At 41.9% G+C, this 24,374-nt stretch overlaps 1 protein-coding gene across 5 annotated transcripts; it reads right to left on the bottom strand.

The window, feature by feature from the left end:
• Positions 1–338: 338 nt before the first annotated feature.
• slc29a1b (solute carrier family 29 member 1b) lies at positions 339–23,379 on the bottom strand. 5 transcript variants are annotated; one of them, XM_080759599.1, is made up of 13 exons: positions 23,366–23,379; positions 11,045–11,109; positions 10,769–10,850; positions 10,514–10,686; positions 9,783–9,922; positions 7,840–7,974; positions 6,909–7,006; positions 5,735–5,828; positions 5,304–5,377; positions 4,390–4,498; positions 3,048–3,133; positions 2,545–2,744; positions 339–524 (listed from the first exon to the last, which is right to left on the bottom strand). In XM_080759599.1, exons 2-13 carry the CDS (start codon positions 11,068–11,070, stop codon positions 413–415), a joined length of 1,329 nt encoding a protein of 442 aa, XP_080615725.1. In that variant the 5' UTR covers positions 11,071–11,109; positions 23,366–23,379; the 3' UTR covers positions 339–412. The 5 variants fall into 5 exon arrangements, with proteins under 5 accessions (XP_080615725.1, XP_080615726.1, XP_080615727.1 ...); XM_080759600.1 differs by lacking the exon at positions 23,366–23,379 and adding an exon at positions 20,884–20,916; XM_080759601.1 differs by lacking the exon at positions 23,366–23,379 and adding an exon at positions 20,395–20,491 and having other exon boundaries at positions 5,747–5,828.
• Positions 23,380–24,374: the final 995 nt, after the last annotated feature.

Raw genomic sequence — 24,374 nt, forward strand, 5'->3', positions numbered from 1 at the left:
CTTCGGTGTGACCGCACCCGGAGTAGTTCACCCAAGACATGACTTTACTTCTATCATTTACCTGCTTGCCCGCCTGGTATCTTTGACTCACGGAGAGTTTCTGTTGTAAAACATTTCAGAGCTATCATGTTGCAGCTTTCCATGCTCGGACACGCATCCGCGCAAAGATCCAAGGAAAGAATATTATTTTTGAGACCCCTGCATTAACAACACCAAAACTATATAAAAAAAGAGATTCTCTTGTACCAAAGTCCGCTGAGAAATGTTACCAAAATATCACCAGAGAAGAAGAAAATGAATTAATATGACGTCAAAGACACCACTGGGTATGTAAATGATAGAAATAGTCATGTCTCAAACTACTTTAATAGTAGAGGCTTCCTATAGAGGCTTAAAGGGTTTCATGGAGGCTTTAGACCAGTGCTCTGGTGAGGAAGGACAGAGAGGCTCCCAGAGCCAGGCCCAGCGACAGGAAGAAGGCCATGATGGCTCCTGCTGTCTCTGCTTCATGAGGGAGAACGTTCCTGAGGAGAACGGTGAAGAAAAGTCAATATACAATGCTTTGAGAAGAGAATATATTAGTAGTACCTACATTTACGCAAAGAACAAACTAGACACACACGCGTGCTTCATGCGCGCAAGAATGCAGCTCTGGTCTTTGGTTCCATGATTGGTTATGGACTATGGTCAAGGAATCTATGATCGACCTCATGGTCTTTTAAAGAAATACGTGTACGTGCATTCAGCCAGGCGTTATGATCCTGGCTCGACAAATTCGCTCCTTGTCAGCTTCGCTTGGCTTTACTGACACGGAATAAACCAGGCTGTACAGAGCAGGCTTTATCAAGCCTGGATTTAATTGGCTTATATCCTGGATAATTAATTTTGCTTTCGTGAAACAGACCGCTGGGCTCATGTCAATCTTATTGAGTTAGCAACTTGAACATCCTCTCCTCGCCTCGTCCTCCTCCCTATCCCGCAACGTCACCGTGTGTTTTTGATTTTAGTGTTTTTCTTTTCTCTCCTGCACTGTTCCTACACTCTACCTCTCTCCTCTCCCTTCTCACTGCTCCTACACTCTACCTCTCTCCTCTCCCTTCTCACTGCTCCTACACTCTACCTCTCTCCTCTCCCTTCTCACTGCTCCTACACTCTACCTCTCTCCTCTCCCTTCTCACTGCTCCTACACTCTACCTCTCTCCTCTCCCTTCTCACGGAAACTACAAGAATACAGAGCATTCGGGCACACACAAAATATTAATTTCACTCACTTCTTTACACGTGTAAACTTGTGTGAAAAGTCATTTTTCAGATTTTCTTTATTCTACTAATTATGAGTATAGACCATGCAGTGCCTGGCTGTTGAGCACCGAGTCAGTAACGATGGAAGTTGGAGATCCATTATCCATGTCCACCCGGCTATATGCAATACCCGTGTCTCTTTTGTGCCCATACTGTATATGGAGACTTCTGTAACTGTCTCTTGTGTCCCTTTATTCCTATGGAGTTCTGTGTCAGGCATGCCCAAATATGGAGTGTTGTGATGTCAGAACAGGCCAGCTCCATATATAGACACTGGACAAGGGCCCTGTCCTGAGGCCTTTTGTGGCGGTTCTGGACAACCGTGCAGTCCGACGACTTGACACCGGGCACTGCACTGCAGTCCCTGTGGGGGTATGGAACGCGTGTGTCGAATTTGAAGTCGGTGGGGCAAACGGTTCTTGAGTTACGTGCATTACAGCCGTACACGTATACGTACAGACCTTAGAGTATATATGAATAGAGAGGGCACCCGAGTTCTCCTTCCATCCACTAGCATTAAGTTACTCAAAAGCGCATGAGGCGATTTCACTCCTCCTTCCGGGTAGGAACAGAGAGCATTCTGGGATGGATTGGCCCCAAACACATGAACGCGCTGCCATTGAACGTGCAAGCGTGCTGCCGTCGTGAACGTGCACAATGATAGATAGTCAACGGACCAGCGCGTTCATGTGTTTGGGGCCAGGCTGCAATACCTTTATTTGGCCACTATGTCCATTTCGCCTCAGGGTTTCCTCTGGGTGCCGTCTCTATTCATATATACTCTATGGTACAGACAGACGTACAGAGACATTTTCTGTCATTCCTACTGTTGTAATCTGATCGCCCATGGCTGTGTACTTGTACGTGAGAGCACAGTGTACTTGTTATGTATTGTGTACTGCCTGAACTGTAGCATACTTTATAATTATAGCTACTGGAGACATCTCAGACAGCAAGGTCAGCTTGCTGCAGTTAGCGGTTGTCATGTCTCATGTGTTGTTGTCGCGTCATTAGGATCCAGCTCTATATATTTCCTGTGTGTGTGTAATAAACTTTGTGAACCTTTAGCGTGATACTGTCTCGCGTCGCGTTATTGTTTTCCCGGGCCCGTCGCCGCCGCCGTACCAAAGGTATATACTTCAACCGGATTGTCACACACCACCCAGCCGGCACACACACACCAACCTGTCTTGTCAAGCCAGACGAGGGTTCAGTACCTACTTAGAGTTTTACAACACCTACTTTGGTCCGAAGCACATGCAGAGGCTGGCCAGGTATCCGTTGCTGAAGGCGAACAGGACCATGAAGACGATGAACCAGGCGTCGTGGTGGAAGTAGACGGGCAGGTTGTGGCGCGGCTGGACGTTACACAACATGAAGAGGGGGACGAACAGCAGGCGAGCCGAGATGGACAGAGGCAACAGCTTGCTGTCGTTGCCGGGCTGGACAGACAGACAGGAGATAATGTGACAGTGGTTTAATGCATACTTTTTAGGGTCAGTTTTATGCAGTGGTTTGTTCTATACCATGTTACACTGTGTATATATATACCTTATACGTCCAAGAATTTATTAAAAAGAATCGGATATACCGTCCAGTATAACCATCAGATCTGAAACCGGATTTTCTTTTCTCTTTTTTTTACACATTTAACACAATCAAGGGCCAATGAAGGCCCCCCACGAGACCCTCAAACCCAGTAATGCACAGTCCAGCTTCCCTGAAGGGCCCGTTCCGTTACTCACCCACATACACACAGCAGTGAGGCTGCGACCAGCCCAGTCACACAGGTTGAACAGCAGAAAACAGGAGACTGGGATGAAGTAGACCTCTGAAGAAAAGAACAAAAATGTTGTATTCATGTATTGGTCATTTTGTTTAGTTAATGACAGCAGTCCATAGATTACACACACCACACACATTCTGACCTGAGATCAGATTCTAAAAATGTCTTCTACATACTGACAGTTTTATGTCAGTCGTTCGATTTTTCAAAAATAGCAGACCTACAAGCTCGTAGGTCTGCCACCGAGTAGCTTGTAGAAGCATGACATGATGCTAACACCAAAAGGGGTTTCCGCCCCCAAAGTGGGTTAAGTTGTGATACATTACATAATAGCTATAAAATGTTCACAGTTTTGGAGTGTGTGGAGGCTCTCCCTTCAATTCATTGTGCATGAATGCCGTGTTTAAAAGTTCTTGCCATTTTCAATGTGTTAATTGTGTGTCTGTGATGCGTTCCAAAACTAGCACCTCCACAAGCTCACAATTGGCCCCTTTTCCACGGGTTGGTTCTTTTTGGTTTTTAGTCCATGAGCCAGAGCACCAAAATTGAAATTTAATTATGAATTGAGTGGGCAAAACCATATCTATATTAGATTGTTATCACCATGAAATTTTCCCCAATTGAGTACTTACACGAAGTCAATGATTTATAGTATTACAAATTTTACATTTTTAAATATGCAAATGAGGCATTATGTAGGAAAATATCCAAAATAATCGAAAATAGGATAAAGCTACTACTGTGGAAGGGTTATCATGTATAATTTACTTGTATTGATCCTATAAACAATTTAATATAGGGTATAGTTTTCCCACCAATTTTGGAGCTCTGGCTCATGGACTATAAAAACCAAAAAGAACTGAACCGGTTCCCACTGGGAACCAACCGGTGGAAAAGGGGTCAATGTGATACAACGTGATGGCTTGTGAGCTTGTAGATGCTAACCAGGAGGCAGTTGTACCACCTCACACTAGGTTCAAAGCTATAGCCTAGACTAGTTAGCTTAAACGTGTGCATTACTGAAAGACATTTACGGTAAACTATAACTAGGCTAAGTTTGAACTTAGCGTGAACTGGTGCAACCCCCTACAGTCACACACAAATACCAGTAAGTAGGCTATAAATCAAAAGCATGATGCATCTCTAAACAATACTTTTAAACATATAGAAAACAACCATTTATCTTTTTGAGGACCTGAAATGGTGTCCTCATAATGTCTATTGTTGGCAGTTGACCCTCGCAGTATAGTAATACAAGTGTGTGCTGTAAACCACGCACACACACACACACACACACACACCCCAGGCTCCTCCATTGGCGATGGTGGACTTGGCGTCGGCGGTGACAGCTGGGAAGGTTCCTATGGTAACGGTGAAGCAGAAACACACGGACACCGCTAGCACCCAGATCTGTAACACACAGAGGTCAAAGGTCACCATATGGGGGGGGCACGGTGCCGCACAGTTGGTAGTGCTGTCGCCTCACAGCTAGAAGGTCCTGGGTTCGATTCGGGCGTGTTTCCATCAGTGCCCATATACCCGAGGCGGGGTTGGCGAAAGTGCCCTTCTGTGTGGAGTTTGCATGTTCTCCCCGTGTCCCCCATAGGGTAGGTATCCTCACAAAAAACATGCAGTAATCCTGGTCTCTAAACTGCCTTCCCCTGGCCAGCCGGGGCGCCTGATGGAGGGGAAAGGAACTGGTCGGAATAACGTGTTCCCTCCACGCGCTACGTCCACCCAGGGAAACCCCCCCCCCCCCCCCTGTCAGGTGTAAAGGAGCAACTTGGACACTCAGGCATGAAGGAAGCATGAGTTCAAGTCCGTTGCTCTCTCCATGTCCCCCATATATGGGGACTAGGTTGGCGGAGGGTGTGTAGAGCCCAGGATCTACACACAATAAAGTAGTTTTTTTACTACTTTATTTACTGTCACGCAAAAGTAGCGAAAATATCTACAAGGTCACGACGCGTTGCATCCTTGTGCGTCAAACAGTTTTGGTACATTTGAAACAATGTGCAAGTTAATGTGTGTGTGTGACTGTGTGTGTGTGTGTGTGTGTGTGTGTGTGTGTGTGTGTGTGTTATAAACATTGAACCTATGAATATTAACGAGAGCGTGTGACTAAATAATAACATAGTAGGCATGCATAGCCTATGGGATTTCCACTTTACAGTGACGATATAATTATGATGATAGTGAACTGAATGGAGCTGACCTTCTTGAAGATGGTGACCATGGACACATTTTGCTTGGCATCGTGGTCCGATGGTCCGTCATCTCCAGTGTTCTCTACAGAGAAGGAGAAGTATAATAATTCTTAGTAGGCCTACTATAGAAGTACCCTACCAGTACGGATAGAGGAAGACAGTATGGGAGACAGTGTACGAGAGACGGGAGAGACAATTACCGTTGAGGATCTTTAAAATATCTTACAAAAATAACATCTTATTTAGCTATATTATTTTGATTTATATTGGGACAAATGTAAAGACAAAGTGAGGAGGCGTCACAGCCACTTTATCCCTGCATCATTTTAGTGAATGTTCCCCCATTATAGAGGGCGCTATAGGGTTCAAGTGTTTCATCCTGTCCTGACTGAGCAGTGCATTGACATCAGTGTTGTGTTGAAGCATGCTTTGCTCTCACGTCTCTCACTACCTTTCTTCATCAGGTCCAAAGTGTTGTCTTCTTCGTTGTTTCTTTTATTAGCGTTGCTGTCCTGGAAATACTGGTAGAACTCCTGTGAAATGTAGTTTGTTTAGTTTAGTGTAGTGTAGTGTAGTGTAGTGTAGTGTAGTGTAGTGTGTATATGCACAGCAGCCACATTGGAAAGAAATTGGGCCTCTTCCTTAGCTTAGCGCCTATAATAAGCTATAAACCCATGTGGGGACAGAGTGGTATTCCGACGCCCCGCCATTCCGACGAGGCATGTACGTTGAACAGTCCGACATGCGTGGCCGGTTAAGAATCACCTGTTGGAAGGAAGGGTTAACGGTATAGGTTAAGTATACGCCTCCCATCGGAATGGCGATTTGAAATGCCGGCAGAGGACGGCTCGATTGTTTCGTTTCGCCTCCTCCTTCACAGGTCAGGCAGTGTTGATATTCTGCATGTTGGCTCACTGGAAACACTCTGCTATATACACAGTTATTTGAGGGGGTTCAAAATGGCCCCTTACAGCTAGGTGTGTAACTCTAGAACCAAATGGGCCTGTTCCATGTGTGCACTCAGTTATGGAGGTCCTTGCAGAAACACTGCTACACTAAATTAGCCTGGCTCCAGCCGCAGAATCGCTGAAACGAAATTAAAAATCCAGGCTGAGTGTCATGCAGGCTAACACATTTAGTGAGGCTAACACTAAATGGAACAGAGCCTTAATTAGTATAATTGGTAGGATTGGAAGAAAGAGAAGACGCCCAATGTCTTTCTATATGGCTGCTGTATAGGGTAAGTGATTTTATTTGGTGTTAAAAAGCTCGTACTCATTGCTATAGAGTTTGTTCGTAACAGGAGTCTCCATGTCTCCCAATTTAATCCAATCAGGATAGAGAACGCAGTCAGGATACAGATTAAACAAGTGAATTGTAAGTGATGACACAAATAAATGAGCAAAATTTGTCACTATACCTCAAAAATTGATTTTCTGTTTAACAGGGAGACCCCTGTTACTGAACACACACTCTATAGCAACGATTACTATCGGTCACTATATATTATTGTGATTTAACCTTTTAACTAAATACTTACAACATACATACAACGGATATCACTTACCTTATACTTTAAATGAATGTTTGAGTGTTATTATTATTATGTTTACCAGTTTAGGCAGGGCAACATAGGACAGGATGGACATGGAGATGACCACACACGCGGTTATAAAATATCCAAACGCTGCATCCTGCATGGCTGAACCACCTGGGAAGGAATGGAGACATTAATGAAAGGATCCATTGTGAATTGAGTATCAACACACCTGTGCAGGTGTTCAGGCTTATACAATTTTATATCCGTATTATGTGGAATACCATCGCAGAAGATAGCAAGCTCTCAAACGCGTCACAAATGCTATGGCTAGGCGCTGTGAGCTTGTCCATTGGCTATTTTCTGTGAAGACATGCTAAGACAAGTATATAGGCTTTATAGCCCCGACTCTGGTCAACAACGTATAGGCCTAGGGTTTAGGTGTCAAGTCAAGTCAAGTCTTATGCAGGCTCAGCTGCATTTTTTAAATGACTGAGGGGGGGGCAGTTGATTTTTCATATAGAAAAATAAACATGTTGTCACGATATCAGTCTGTTGTGCACTTTTATTATGTAGTGTCGCCCTAGTGTTTCCTGTTCTGCCTAGTTGTGTTTGCCTGTCTTGTCTCACCTACCTGTGATTACTAGTTTTCTCCACCTGTGTCCTGTGAGTCTCCCAGCCAATCCCAGTGTTGATTGTCTGTTCTGTTCACCTGTGTATTGTGATCCCCGTGTCTACTTAAACCCTCAGTCCCTTGTGTTCCCGGCTTGATTATAGTTTATGTTATGGTGTTCTGTTCAGTGTTTTCAGTATATTAAATACTTTGCATATGATCTACTCTACTCCTGCCTGTCTGTTCTCCATTTGGGTTCCACATCTTGAGTCGCACCGTGACACATGTAGACGAAACTTAAAACTGAGGGGGCCCGAATTTGCAACGGAGATTGCCAGGGCCCCTCTGCGGCACCGCTGTGGGCGGCGCCGGGCCTGGTCTTATATGAACGTACTTGCGAGGGCACAGATCATGGCGAAGGCTGCGAAGGTGCCGGCGAGGCCCTGCCCACTCATGATGGGCGTGGTGTAGGAGGCTGGCAGTAACCCGGCCATGCCAAACAGACTGCCCTGCAGGATGGCTCCGAACGCTGCACGCACACGCACACACACACACGTGAGGACCCGCACTTTTGTGATTTTAAGAATGGCATAAAATGATTTATTTTAAACAATGAGCCTATAAAGCTCGATAATAGCTGATCTACAATCTAGATCTAAAGAACTATTTTCTGATGCGGGGGTCTATTTTCAGGTTGTCGTGACAAGCCTGCAGCCATTCATGAGAGAGTATACCCATTGATCAGCTTTATTTGTGCAAAACAGAGATGGCAGAGACTCTGTCCGTCTGTCCGTCCGTCCGTCCTGATTGTGCTCCGAAGAGCACTTTCTTCTATAGTTATAATGTAGATATTGAAAAATAGATCAGATCTACAAGCTCATAGCACGCCACCGAGTGGCACGCTAACAAGCTTGTATAGGCCTGCTATTTTTGAAAAATCGTGAAAATATTTATTTCTGAAAACTGGAAGATTTAGAAGATTCTTTTTAAATTTAATTCAATTCAAAATAGATGAATCTGTATCCTGACTGAGTTCTGATTGGATCAAATTGGTACCCCGACTTGAAAATGCATTTTCTTTTTCATGAAGAGCTGGCGAGACGTGACATTCTGAATAAACAACAATGAGTATAGGCCTAATTGCCCTCTATAACTAAAATAAAATAATTCATTTTCATATGATCCTAACTTTTACTCAAAGGGGACAGAGCCTGTCGCAGGTTTCTGATTTAATTTGTCCATGTCCAGAATGTATGGAATGAATATGCTAATAAAAACATATTTAAAAGTAAAAGTACTCGATATGCAGAACATTTTCCAAATGTATTAAAAATCCCTTAACCCATTCTGACCGGGCACCCATTTTGGTGTTAGCATCATGTTATGCTTTACCTATTGAAAAATAGCAGATCTACAAGCTCATATCGCGCCACCGAGTGGCGCGATACGAGCTTGTAGGTCTGCTATTTTTGAAAAATTCGAAGAACGACTGACATTTTTAGAATCTGATCTCAGGTCAGAATGGGTTCATCAGACCAGTGTGTGTCCAGTGGAAACCTCGTATGAATCTGATCTCAGGTCAGAATGGGTTAAAAATAGCAAACCCCACAAGTACAAGAGCTTGTCTGTATCGGCTATTTTCAAATACGTGTTTGTTATATAGGGCTGAAGTGATACATGTAAAAATCTTCAAATTAACTAGTAGGCCTAACTAAATGAATTAAAGCCCTATAAACAAAATTGAAAACATTAATCGAAAACACAAACTGAAATGATAATAACCCATTCTGACCTGAGATCAGATTCATACGAGGTTTCCACTGGACACACACTGGTCTGATCAACCCATTCTGACCTGAGATCAGATTCTAAAAAATGTCAGTCGTTCTTCGATTTTTCAAAAATAGCAGACCTACAAGCTCATATCGCGCCACTCGGTGGCGCGATATGAGCTTGTAGATCTGCTATTTTTCAATAGCTAAAGCATAACATGATGCTAACACCAAAATGGCTGCCCGGTCAGAATGGGATAAAGAAGTAATCACCTTTAACCCATTCTGGACGGGAACCCGTTTTGGTGTTTTAACTATATAAGCATCATTTAGCTATTGAAAAATAGCAGATTTACAAGCTCATAGGTCTGCTATTTTTGAAAAATCGTGAAAATGTGGCACAAATCTTTGAATATATTATCTAATATATATCTTTCAGAAGACTTTTTATTTATTTTGATGTCAGGCCTATATGGGGTTAGACTTGGTATTGACCACAATATAGTGATATTATATATACGTGTAGAATTATTTGGAATTGCACATCAGTTCGCCGTCGACTTACAGTTGATGATGACGATTTTCACCATGGTAACCGTGAAGAAGGGGAGGGGCTCCATGTCCACTTTGACCAAGATGGCGGTCACCATGAAGACCAGCATGATGATCAGCAGGCTGCCAGCCACGCGCAGCTTCTGAGGGATCCTATTGGGTGAGACATCCAGTATAGTGTCACAAAAAATGGGACCTTTGATTGATTGATTGATTGATTGATTGAAATATTTATTAACAGTTTGCAGAATTACAGTACATTTCAAGCACAAACTCAATACAAAGACTGTTAACTGCGAGTGGACGACCCAATAAAGCATTACACTTGTTTACAAGAGAGGGTCCACCTTGTTCAATTCATCAAAACATTTAGAGACGTACAAATAGACACTTCTACAGTATATAGTCAAAGAACAGAACAGGAATTCATCATAAGGGAGTGTACAAATGGAATCAAATGGACCCGTAAGGCTCAATTTATACACTCTCAGAGTTACAAGCTTCTAAAGTGTGCTATTTTATCAAAGCTACCAGCTTTGATTTTTGGCACTCAACGAAGCCTAAATCAGGCAAAAGTAACTCCAACTCCAATGCCTGAACCTCATCTTTAATGCAGGCTTAATACCAACCTATATCCTTTCCTATAATTGTAAACCCATTTCTCTTATGACCAGGAAAATGGTCCTCACACTGTGTCTTTCTCAAATTGTATTATATGATTAGTGGTTGTGACCAGAGACTCACAGTGTGTGCAGGAAGCTGTTCAGACAGGTGAACATCAGTAAAGGAACCATGGCACACAGCGTCATCACGTTGTTGAACTTGGCTTCCAGAACGCTGCGCGTGTCGCCGCCTCCCTCTGTCTCATTGGCCGCCGAGCGGGCCAATGAGGGGTCCTGCAGTCGGGCGGTGAAGTACTGGACAGACAGACAGCTATTAGCCATAAGTATAGGCTACGTGAGCTTGTAGCTTATGGTTATCATTAGATACTGTACCTACCATTCCAGCGGTCATGAAGAAGTTCCATGGCAGCAAAGTTCCTAATCCCAGCATGAAGAAGACCAGCCACACGCCATTATACCTACACACTCACACGCACACGCACACACACACACACACACACACACACACACACACACACACACACACACACACACACACACACACACACACACACACACACACAAACAATCACACCAAGGTACACGGTACACATGTATATGATGTATGTAAAGAGTATATTCTATATATAAACACATATTAATGCGCACTGACTTGTCTCTGGGAGCTGTGGTCGCCATGGTTACAACACACCCCTCCTTCACAGATCAACAGGTACTCTGAAAATCAAAATCAATGTGACTGATACTGTGTGTGCATGTGCGTGCGTGCGTGCGTGAGACAAGTGGGTATGAGAAGTGAAAAGATTATGAAGAGATCTTCATAACAAGGTTAAGACACTGCGGGAACACATTGCATTAAATCACTGCTTCTCAAACATTTTCATGTCAAGGATCCCCAAATTGCAAATGTAGTTTGGCTACATGCAGACCCCCATCTGAAAAGAGGACCAGGGACCACCAGAAGAGAAGATTTGAGTAAAAGAAATACACATACTGTGTATAAAAACATTACCATGTATTCACAATTTCTCAAAAATAGCAGATACAAGCTCACAAGCGTGTCCCAAAGTGACATGTTGTACATCATGCCTCCCTGACTCTGGGATGGAGAAAGTTCATGCGGGGTCGATCAGCTCTATAGAAGCAACCCACAGACCTCAACAATTTAAAATGTCTGTCCCCCCTCTGTAATTTATTTGTTTAGCTCTCTGTGACAGTATTTCAACATATCGTCGCTGTTGGGTGCAGGAAACCTTGTATGTTCAAAACTGTTACTTCTCAGGACAACATTTCTTCTGTTGCACATTTTGCAATGGATACAATGTCGTTTTTATTTAGTTACAATAGTACTTTTCATTGGTTTAAATATTTATACAACCCACACACACACACACTTTCACTTAAAGAGTGTCAAAAGTAGAAAAGAAGTTTAGCGGATATTTTGGCTATTTTTGTGCGACACTGCATTATGACAAAGTAAGGCATTAATCCATGAAAGAAATATTAATAATAATAAAGAAATAAAGTTGATATTATGGAGATATGAGGCTTCTGCCCGACAACAGTATATTCAGTATAGTATAGGGATGTATCGATACTAAGTACTTGTGCATATAGTATTTAGGAATTTTAAGAAGAAAAGAATAAAAAGATGTTTAATTAGGCAACTTTTCCATTCAATATCGCTAATGTGTTCAAATACAATGTCCATGTATTGCCAGAAAATCTCTGCGTTTACTTATTGATATCCATAATAACAAATGTTTCCCTTTAAAGAAAACTGCACTACCAACACGTACCAAATCGCTGAATCGTATACATATCGTATCGCCTGCATGCAAGAACTAATATCGTCCTTGTATCGTTATCGTATCGTGATGCGTATCGTATCGCTGTCAAAATGTATCGTTACATCCCTATTCAGTATAGGCTATATACTCACAGTCAGCAGGGAACAGCATCAGTCCAACCGAATGTTGAACATAACATCACTGTGTGTGTTTATATCCTACTGACACCTATACTCCCTGCAACTCCTCCCTGTGTGTGTGTGTGTGTGTGTGTGTGTGTGTGTGTGTGTGTGTGTGTGTGTGTGTGTGTGTGTGTGTGTGTGTGTGTGTGTGTGTGTGTGTGTGCGTGTGTGTGTGTGTGTGTGTGTGTGTGTGTGTGTGCGTGTGTGTGTGTGTGTGTGTGTGTGTGTGTGTGTGTGTGTGTGTGTGTGTGTGTGTGTGTGTGGACTGTGCGTGTGTCTGCACATGGCTGATAGTGAAAAGCTGTTGGTATCACTGGTGCCAACTTTGCCACCTCTCTCTCTCTCTCTCTCTCTCTCTCTCTCTGGTTTACTGTATTCATCTCGCAGAGGTCCGAATCTGTATCAGTCGGTGAGATAAACAAAACAGAATAATTTATAGTGCGTGCATGTACAGTACAGTACCACTAAGTACAAGGCAGTACGGGGCTGAGAGAAGTGTGCAAACTATTCACCTAATCTATCCACCCAGCCCTCCCTACATCCCTCCATCCATCCATCCACTCACATGCAGCTCTGCACGATATTAGTTGCTCAGAAGTACATTTATACGAGTACACTGCACTTAAGTACATTTTCCACAGCATCTGTACTTCACTAGAACAGGGGTTTACAACTGATTGTGAACGAGGGACCACCACCCTGACTCTGAATCAACCTGGTGTTAAGATCGGTGCTTTTGTAACCATATGTATATACATCCCACTGTCTCTCAACCAATGGTCCATTGACTACTAATAATTTGCTAATAATAATGACTCAACCACACAATCCGGTGCACTCCCCCCCTCTTGAGATTCTAACTCCCTTTTTCTGTTGAATTTCTTGACCTCCAACTTGTCAGTAAATGACACATACATGGATGGTCATATACGTAGGTCACCGGGTCATTCAGTACACAGTTTCTCAACTATAGTGGAAAGAAAATGTAAAAAATAATATCAACAAATCCTACATTACTAAAGGAATGGTCAGGGGACCACATGTATGCAGTACTTCCACCAGTGGTTCACGGACCACCGTTTGATAACCCCTGCTCTGTAACAATTGTTTTCACCAGTAGCTACATTTCAAAGACAGATACACTTTTGACTACTGTACATTCCTATGATGTCGACTGTCGTTATTAAAATGTGACATGCTGTGTTGCTCTGGTTGCTCTGGTTAAGACACTCTGTTAAATCAGTGGTTCTCAAACATTTTCATTTCAAGGAACCGCACATTTATATGGACTTGGCACCGGACTCCCATTTGAAAAGATTTTGTCCGTGGACCACTGGTGGTCCGTGAAGGTATTGCATGTGGTCACTGGTCCCTGACCATTCATTTAGTACACAGGAAGGTATTTGTTGTCAGTGGAAAGTCGGATGTCAAGAATTAACTTCCACAGAAAAGGGAGTTTAAATCTCAAGGGAAACTGCCTGGTTAAGTCACCACTATAATCAACGTCACAATCAATGTCAAATTTAACAGTCTTTGTATTGAGTTTGTGCTTGAAATGTACTGTAATTCTGCAAACTGTTAATAAAGATTTCAATCAATCAATCAATGTCATGTGACGTCTGCTCGCTCAGAGTCATACATAAATTGCACTGAACAGCATCACGAATTTCATCTGGAAGGTTAATTTCCCCCCACACCACGCACATGTGTGCGTGTGGGTCCAGAATTCCACATGCACTCTAAAAAACACTCCCCATAGCAGCAACACGTTGTATGATATGACCTTCTATAACCCAGTTCTATACAACCCAGACGGTGAAAGAGTGACCCATAAAGTGTTCTCAGACCATCAAAACAGACCATTCTGTGTCACTTTATTTCGCCATCTCACTTTTTAATTGTTTTTATGGCCTAATTTTGTAAGTAAAATATTATATTTTTTGCATCCAGTGTGTGAGCTATCTCTGAGTTACTTTAACATTTGGGATTTTACTGGGTAGGTGGTCTACAACACACGCATGCACGCGCGCACACACACACACACACACACACACACATACACACACACACACACACACACACACACACACACACACACACACACACACACACACACACACACACACACACACACACACACTGTTACTATAGCCTACTGACTGAGTTAATTTAGTTTTACATACATGTAAGTAATTTCACTTGGTACTATAGCCTATAGATTTTGAGTGTGATTGAAATGCAGCACAAGCATCCAGCAAAGCTTCCAAATATCAGTAATAATTGGTGTCCCCATTTTGGCAACTGTGTAACAAGTGTAATTGTGGCAAACCAGGGGAAACAGCCAGGCCTATTACCCACAGAATGAGGCTGGGGGAGGTGATAGAGGGAGTATATCACCCTGTACAGGTATTGCAGCCAATGGGAGCCTGGACATGGACGCACCTGCAGCCGGTAAGGCAATCACCAGAAGCTTTTAAAGAGCCGACGCCCAAGCTGTCTGGGGAGTCAGTTTCAACTAATGGAGGAGTGAGGAAGGAGGAATCACTCTGTTCATGAGGAGGCTGGTATGAGGGAGATCTCACAAGTGAGTACAAGACTTAACTCAAACCTTTGGACCCACTTGGATGTGCTGTGCGTGTGTTGTGGCTCACCTGGTCTCGTTCTCTCTCCCTCCCTCCTAGGCCGACTGAATTCCACAAGGGAGAGCCTACAGTCACTCTCCCCCAACTAAAGTAGTCACAGTATATAGTGATTAGATGCCTCAATCTCCCCAACACAACCACAACAAACATTTCCCTCTCGTGGTAGTTATTGGTAATGAGTCTTAATTGACCTCATCAATCGTGCATTTTTTAAATACTTTCAGTGGCAGACTCAAGGATCATGGTTGTCCGTTACAACAGTTAATTTTTAATATTACTGCCCAACAATCTCACCACAGACTGTGGATAGCATGCATGAGTATATGAACCCTGCTGCTGCAACAACAAGCTAGCCTGGCATATAGGCATACCCTGCATGGAGAACCATAACACACACTAATATGTTCGTCGACTACCTTCTTTCACTGACTAAAACTAAATAAAAACGAATCTATGATGACTAAAACGAAGACTAAATATACTGACAATTTGTCAACAAATTAAAAACTAGACTAAAATGTTAGGAAGGGACTAGTGGACAAGAGATCCAGTTTTATGCTGGGTTGCATGCTGAAAATAGCAGATCTACAATCTCGCAACGCGTCGCGAGATTGTAGATCTGCTATTTTCAGCATGCAACCAAAGTGTAAAATATGGCATTACAACGACATCAAGGCCTGTCAAAACACATTTTAGTCGACTAAATCAAATGTAGATTTTGTCGACTAAAATCATATGACATTTAGTCGACTAAAACTAGACTAAACACTAGAACATTCTAGGTGACTAAAATGTGACTAAAACTAAGTGAAAACTATATATTCAGGAGACAACGACTAAAACTAAAATAGAAATTTGCTGCCAAAAACAACACTGCACTCTATTGTCTAATCAGCTCCAACTCTCACTCCCTGCGTCACACAAAGAGACCATGATGATGAGGACTTCATCCTGTCTACAAAGTATACTCGTGTATACAGTCTCCTATAGTCAAATATTACTCAACTGCAAGTGAAAGTGAAATTTGTATACTTGAGTTGAGTTGACTGTTGCTTTTAAAGATTTCAAAAGCGGGCTTATTTAAAAATATATATGCTCAAGTATTCAAACAAATGATTTCTCTGCTGTATGTTGATATGTTTAAATAAATAAAAAGAATAATGAAAATAGTTCTCAAACCGAATTCAAAACGTCTAAAATTGTCAATATACGAGCGTAAAATGTGTCACGATGCATATTACAAATGAATACTTAAAAAAGTATAGATGCCAAAAGTCTTGTAAATGTAATTTGTTGTGGTACAACACTGCCTGGCGCCACCCTGGACGCCCCCAATCAGCACCGGCCACTAAACATACAATTATAAATGCATCAACGCACTGCAGAGACAATGCCCAGTGGGCTATAACGGCATCCATTTCCCTGGTTTGTTACTTTTAATCTCTTTAATCTCTTAACTCTTCCTATACCTCATGCAGGGGTCTTTAACAGGGGGTCTGGGACCTCTAGGGGGACCTCTGCGTTACTTTTTGGCCAATTTTTTTTGGTAATAGCAACATAATACAAAATGAAAACTATAACCACTTGAACACTAGCATCTCTATTCTGGAGGTATACCATTTGCTGAAAATACCTGCTCTACAAGCTCACAACACATCACGCTGCGATGCGTTGTGAGCTTATAGATTGGTTGTTTTCGGTCCGAAATTATGCACATTAACATAAATCCAGCAATGATGAATGTAGCAAATCTACACGAAGAAATATCAAAACATTCAATCTGCAAGACAATTTTATACAGTATGTAGTGAGGGCCGTGGTCCCTGCTTCATCTCTCTCTCAGCTAAAGGGGTCCTTCCTTTGCCAGAGAAACGCAACATACATCTGTCTCAGTGGGTCTGGGAAGGTGAAAGTTCACGCACGGTCGGATATCAGTGGTGGACAAAGTACTCAACTAGAAAACTGGTTCCCAAACACAGGGAACCAGTGACACACCATGTGTGTGTCACGGACCAATTGTTGTGGGTCATTTATTTTCCTATTTAAAAAAAATAAAATATTTCAAATGACCGCCACCCCATATTGTATACATTTACAACAGAACAAACAAACCATTTTTAATTCCAAGGACCTCCATAACAAAAAGAAACGCATCGCAACATGTTTTGAGCTTGTAGATTGGCTATTTTCGCTATTATGAAAAAGGTCTGAAGTACTCATTTCATTCCTGAAAATGTAGACAGTAATCACCCAAATCTATATACAATGCCGTCCTCCCAGAAGCCAGCTAGAGGAAATGGTCTGTGTTGGAGAAAGTTCACGCAGGGTCGATCAGCTCTATAGAAGCAATTACCCACAAACCTCAATGCATTTCAATGTGACAATTTTAAAATGTCTGTCCAACTCTGTTATTTATGTGTTTTAGCTCTCTGTGATAATATTCAATAAGCATATCGTCGCTGTCCGTTGGAAACCTTGTCACCCAAAGCTGTCTCTTTTCAAGGAAATGGAAGAAAATAACCTGTTTTGTGTGCTCCAAATGGATCCAGTATAGTTATAAAATTCAATTGTTTATACGTTTCATTGGTTTAATATTAAAAAAAAAAAAACGACAGACAGACTTAAACCCTCTCACTTGCACCATCTTTGGAGATACAAGGTTTCCAAAACAATAGCAAAAGTAGCAGATCTATACAAGCTTGAGACGTTTCGTCTTTGCATATGTGCTATTATTGAGGTGACGTGTGGCGCTGTGTGATCACTGAGTAGGGTGTTGATTTACGGAAAAAACTGAAAAAGTTCAAATATGGAGATGTGAGGTTTCTTCCCCCGGCAGCGAGGATCATCTGGGGAATATTATCTACTGTAGTGTAACCCCTTCCTGTCAGAGCTAATTGCACAACTTTTCAGGCTGTAAATTACAACGTTCTGCGATGCAGAATCATCCACAACATAATAATTGCATTATGGCCAGATGTTTAATGTTTGTTTGTTTGTTTCTTTACTGAGAAAGACCGTGGGAAAGATGAGAGCAATTGAGCGAGTAAGTAAGTAAGTAAATAAGTAAATAAGTAAGTAAGTAAGTAAGTAAGTATATAAGTACATTTTATTTATAGAGCACATTTCACAGACAACATAGTCACAAAGTGCTTCACAACAAGCAAAACCTGTCAATAGTAACAATAGTAATGTTAATAATAAGAATACAAATGTGAATAAAGTAAAGAAAAAGTGTAGGAGAGACAGACAGTATAGGACAGCTGAGAGGGAGACAGTGCAGGAGAGACAGACAGTAGGACAGCTGAGAGGGAGACAGTGTAGGAGAGACAGACAGTAGGACAGCTGGGAGGGAGACAGTGCAGGACAGACAAACAGTAGGACAACTGAGAGGGAGACATGAGTGTAAGAGAGACAGACAGTAGGACAGCTGAGAGGGAGACAGTGCAGGAGAGACAGACAGGACAGCTGAGAGGGAGACAGTGTAGGAGAGACAGACAGTAGGACAGCTGAGAGGGAGACAGTGTAGGAGAGACAGACAGTATAGGACAGCTGAGAGGGAGACAGTGTAGGAGAGACAGACAGTAGGACAGCTGGGAGGGAGACAGTGCAGGAGAGACAGACAGTAGGACAACTGAGAGACAGACAATGCCGGGAGACAGTAGGACAGCTGGGAGGGAGACAGTGCAGGACAGACAAACAGTAGGACAACTGAGAGGGAGACATGAGTGTAAGAGAGACAGACAGTAGGACAGCTGAGAGGGAGACAGTGCAGGAGAGACAGACAGGACAGCTGAGAGGGAGACAGTGTAGGAGAGACAGACAGTAGGACAGCTGAGAGGGAGACAGTGTAGGAGAGACAGACAGTATAGGACAGCTGAGAGGGAGACAGTGTAGGAGAGACAGACAGTAGGACAGCTGGGAGGGAGACAGTGCAGGAGAGACAGACAGTAGGACAACTGAGAGACAGACAATGCCGGGAGAGAGAGCATGGATGGACAGCTATAGGGCACAAGCTATAACAACCTGTTAACTGGGTGTGACAAACTTTTCTCAGTTGTTTCATAGATTTTTCACGTAGAATCTAATTCTGCCTTGTACATTTTCGTATCGCGCATAGTTAATGAGATAATTTGCACATTAGACACATTAGCTGAAATAAAGATATATTAAATACATGAATGTATAATATGGCAATAGGTTGACATAGTAATATCTTTATAGGGCACAAAATATTCATATTTTATCAAATATAATATATGTGAAATTAGGTTTTAAGGTGAGATTAGAAGATCAATTTATGCAAACGAGGTCATTCTTTAAATGTATTGTTAATGTATGAATTGTTCTTTAGAGATGAACAACACATCAAAGCAGACATTAGAGTGGGGAAAGGCACATATACACATCATGTGTCTTCAAAGGTGAAAGGTTGGGTGTGCGTCTCCTTTGCAATGTCATCAATATCAATCTGCTCTTTTAAATGTTATTTCTGTCTGCACATCTGCCGTGCTGAGAATGCAGAGAAAACGGGAAATGAGAAGTGGCAGGGCAGACATTTAGCTGACGTCTGGAATGATCACTTAACAACACTGTTCGACACCACAGCAGAGTCAAACACAGACTGAATTCACTCATATCAATATTCAGCACAAATAATATGCGAGTACTGCAAACTAATTGTCAGCGACGTCCCTGGCATTATGCTTAGCAGCTGGATGAGATTAACTTTTCCATCATTATTTATTTCTATGTTGTTGTAACTTGTCCACACCCTTTTGACCACTTTCAACCTGGTGTCCCGAGCAAAACAATTATAAAATGTTGAAAAATGTTCACATATTTTTTAACGTGAAATGAGTCAATGGCCTGTTTTGGCCATAATACATTGTTTATCATTCATTAATGGTACCGGTAATTGTCAGTCAGTTCTTTGTATTCGGTATTTCAGTAACATGCTTTGTATGTACTAGTTGTGTGTGTATGTAATATTCATTTGTATGCATAGATATCACTGATTTAGTAATACAAGTATTGAATAGATTATTGAATGATATTTAGTATTGATGGAAAGGGGGTGGGAGCAATAAGCTATGCTTCTTCTCACTCCTTTTGAATTTGCCTTTTTTATTATTATTTTGTACTTTTTGTTATTCTGACGTTTCTGTTTATATTGGTTTTTTTTAATTGCTTATTCAAATAAACCTTTCAATCAAAAATCAAAGTAATGTATTCGTCATATCTGATACTGTATATGGTTTTTTTTAAACGTTGTCCAATATAACAAAGCAAAAACACAATGAATCACTATTAATTGTATATGACAGTTAATGGTCAAAATGTCATGATCATATAACAGCCCTATAGCTGGCTCAGTCCATACTTTCTTACCTGGCTGTGGTCTGTGGTTCATCCAATTAAGCCTGAGCCTTTGCAGCCTGTCAGTGTATTCCCTGCTGTTAATATGAGAGGACTGCAGCAGTAGACCTTAAGACTAAAGGTAATATGAGAGTAGTAAAAACATCTGCAGAAACGTTTCACTCACAAAAAAAATGTGACGTTGTTCTGTTAGCAGCCAGAAAAGCAAACACTGGAACAGAAGGAACATTGTGCTTCCAGACGGACAGTAGCTGCCAACAGATTTTGTGCTTGAGCCAAAAAATGTTGCATCGTGATGTGTTATGACTATGAGCTTGTAGATCACCTTGTTTTTCATATCCAAAGTATAAAATAGGGAATATGAATATGTCACTCACTCACTCACTCACTCACTCACTCTCTCACTCTACTCTAACTGCCCCACCTGACCTCTTGGGCAGTAATTAGCTGGGTGAAGCTGAAAACTGAATGTCTCCCACGGAATTAATTGTCATTAGTTACCATTGAAGTCTTCTGGTCTTGTCTCCTAGTATTTAGTGCTGCGTGTCTCTTGTCTCTTTGACAAACTGAACAGTAGTAACTTCACCTCGTGGTCACTTTCCCTGCCACCCCCCTTTCTTGCACAATATATTATCTGTGGGCTTCCCTACATTTATAGACACAAGTCACGTTTTTCTCTTCTCCTTTCAGTTGTCAGAGTCACACAAACCTTAACCAACAAGGAAGCTGGAGTTCTGCTATCACTGTCTGACAGAAACCTCCATATTTCAACCTTTTTATGTTCTTTCATTAATTAAGATCATATTTGGTCGCATGACAGTGTCACACAAATTAAACAGAGATTATTGCATAACTCGGTGCGTAGTGGTGAACATGCCATGAACACAAGGAAATTATTAACTGCACTGATAAAGAAACATTGACGAGAGCCATGAGAATGAATGATCTGATCATTTGTGGCACTCCATCTTTAAAGATCTCTAAGGGTCAATTTGGTTACCAACTCTCCATCATTTATCTGGGGACCACCAGGAACCTCCTCAAGGACCACTGGTGGTCCCTGGACCACTGGTTGAAAACCACTGTACTGGACTATAAATATAATGATTGATCAGTGCTACTAGAATGAATGGTTCAGGCTGCTGCGACCACACTGTTCCAACCAAACAAGACGATCATTATCAATGCAATTATTGATAAGAGATTTCAGAAATGGCTTCCTTGTTGACATCAACTGCACTTTGTGCCAGTTTTCAAACCCATAATCAAATCCAAATGAACACTTCATTTTCTCTGGTCAAAGGTCATGGTTCTGTATGGAGTCTATTAAATGTATACCGGTATGTCTGTTACATGTCTGTTAAATGTATATGGCAACCATATAGTTATAACTAGCTAGAATGAATGGTTCAGGCAACCACACTGTTCCAATTGGCTTCTGACCAAACAAGACGATCATTATCAATGCAATTATTGATAAGAGATTTCAGAAATGGCTTCCTTTGTTGACATCAACTGCACTTGGTGCCAGTTTTCAAACCCACAATCAAATCCAAAAGAACACTTCATTTCTCTGGTCAAAGGTCATGGTTCTGTATGGAGTATGTATATGGCAACCATATAGTTATAACTAGAGGGCTGACTGCCCCACCCCCAGCTTTTAATTTCAATTAAAGTTTCTAAGTGGTGTTCGAAGCACCCGGAAGTAGTTGATCAGGTCATGTGCATGATCAACTAATCAATTGATTCCCGAGCGAGGCACGGCTGCGGCTCACCGCTCCAAGAGATGGGTCAAATGCGGAGAACAAATTTCACTGCGGCAACTTGGGTGACAAATCGTATGACTTTGACTTTGACTTTGCACGCTCTTTTGCTAGTCCATGTAGTCCATGCAGCTTCCAGTGGTGGAAAAAGCACTAAAATGTTTTACGTAAAGTATATATTTCGAAATACTCCGTTATAAGTAAAAGCCTGGAATTCAAAAGGAAATTGAGTAAAAGTACAAAACTATTGGCATCAATGTGTACTTAAAGTACCAAAAGAAAAATCTTTTGAAAATAGCAGATCTATAAGCTCACAATGTCGTGACTCGTGAGCTTGTAAATCGGCTGCGCTGCATGTATAGGGCTGAAGTGGTTAGTGTATGTTGTGTCATAATAATTAAAATCTACAAAGTAACTAGTATCTAAAGTTTTCAAATAAATGAATCATTTTTTGAATGTACAGTAGGCTACTATTTCAAGACTTTGAGTGGACTCATTTCCAAATACACAGGTGAATTCTGTACTGTATACATATACACAGGTGAATTCTGTACTGTATACATATATATATCTTCACCACTTAAAATCTAGGACATGTCATCATTGTAGGCAAACATGTTTAATTCATTAGCCTATTAGTATTTCCACTGTCTCCCCGTCTGTCAACCAAACCCATTGTCCCCCCTGCTATTGTGGCCCTGTCATTGCAAAAAGAAAAAAAAACACTTGGGGGGGGGGGGTATATCGATTTTTGTCTCTCACCGCACAAACTTTCTCCTTGTGACTTGTATGGTTGCAACATTTCACCGCTGTTTTGTTGAACTGTTGTGCAAACAACCTAACCGACCAGAGTAATGACAGGTCTGGTCTGCTGTGTCTACCTGTGTCCTGCCATTCATTCTAACTCACTGCTGCTGTATGTGGTGGTGTTGTACTTGTAACACACACACACACGCACACGCACGCACGCACGCGCGTGCGCGCACGCACACACACACACACACACACACACACACACACACACACACACACACACACACACACACACACACCCACACACACACACACACACACACACACACACACACACACACACACAATCCCTGCAGACCACGAATGTTCCAAATGTAACATTTGTAACCTCTCAGAGTTACATCCATGGTAATGTTATAGAGCAGTCTAATAAAAATAACGAGAGAGAGAGAGAGAGGAAGACTCACCTGTCAGTCCGTCCGTCAGTCAGTCAGGCTGTGTGTCCTGAACTCGCTGAGGTCCAAAGATCCGTTTGTTGTGAGCTTATCAGTGGAATGCACTTCACTGCATCATCAGGCCAGGAGGAGTGGTGAGAGAGGAATACCCCCCCCCCCCCCCACACACACACACACACACACACCCTGTTATCTCTCAGCCATGCTTTTTAACCACAGCCCCCCACCACCACCACTATGCACCACACATGCATTCACACACACACACACACACACACACACACACACACACACACACACACACACACACACACACACACACACACACACACACACACACACTGGCACAACATTTGAGGGACACAAGTATATATCGCTTGTGTGGGACAAGTGCAGGACGGGGGGGCGGGACGGATACTGGGTTAGCAACGTATTACTAAAGTAAAGTTGCTATTAAACGCCTTGATGTCATATTCCACCAAAGGCCTAATATTGCCTATCATTTTGCTATTAAATCCCTCTGGTGTCTCACATTTTGTTTTAAAATGCTAATTTTTGTCATGGGGGGTATGTTGCTGTATAGTCTATAGCAGGGGATATTTCACATGTTATTTTAACAGGCTTAAAAACACATCTTGCTGGAAAATTTAATTTTCAATTCAAATTTCAATTCAAAGGCATTCAATTGGCATGAGAAAACATACGTTTACGTTGCCAAAGCAAGTGTCGCAATACAATAAAAACAGTTGAAAATGGGGAAAGTACATGCAGTTGGAGGGGGTACAGCATTTTGTAGATGGAGCTATATGTCACATTGCGTCGTTATATGTTATACAGGGTATAAAGCTTTTTTTTCCTCAAGACTATTTAAATAGTATACAAAAATCAGATTTAAGATGTGTTCAAAGGTCGCAGCTCTGTTTACATGTGCAGTATAGGTCTACTTGGTACAGATTGTAGTCCTTAGGGTGGTTGTATTCCATTAGACCTTATTTTGTCGAACAGTTCACAAACCTTGCTG

The sequence above is a fragment of the Protomyctophum bolini genome (genome assembly GCF_963924005.1).
Source record: "Protomyctophum bolini genome assembly, chromosome: 3".
In the NCBI taxonomy this organism is placed as follows: Eukaryota; Metazoa; Chordata; class Actinopteri; order Myctophiformes; family Myctophidae; genus Protomyctophum; species Protomyctophum bolini.

Excerpts from the sequence above, each read along its gene's own strand:
- slc29a1b (XM_080759599.1), bottom strand. The coding sequence starts at position 11,070 with ATGGCGACCACAGCTCCCAGAGACAA. Across the intron at positions 9,923-10,513 it reads AACAGCTTCCTGCACACACT|GATCCCTCAGAAGCTGCGCG; the intron begins GTGAGTCTCTGG and ends CTCACCCAATAG. Across the intron at positions 5,829-6,908 it reads ATGTTGCCCTGCCTAAACTG|GAGTTCTACCAGTATTTCCA; the intron begins GTAAACATAATA and ends TACATTTCACAG.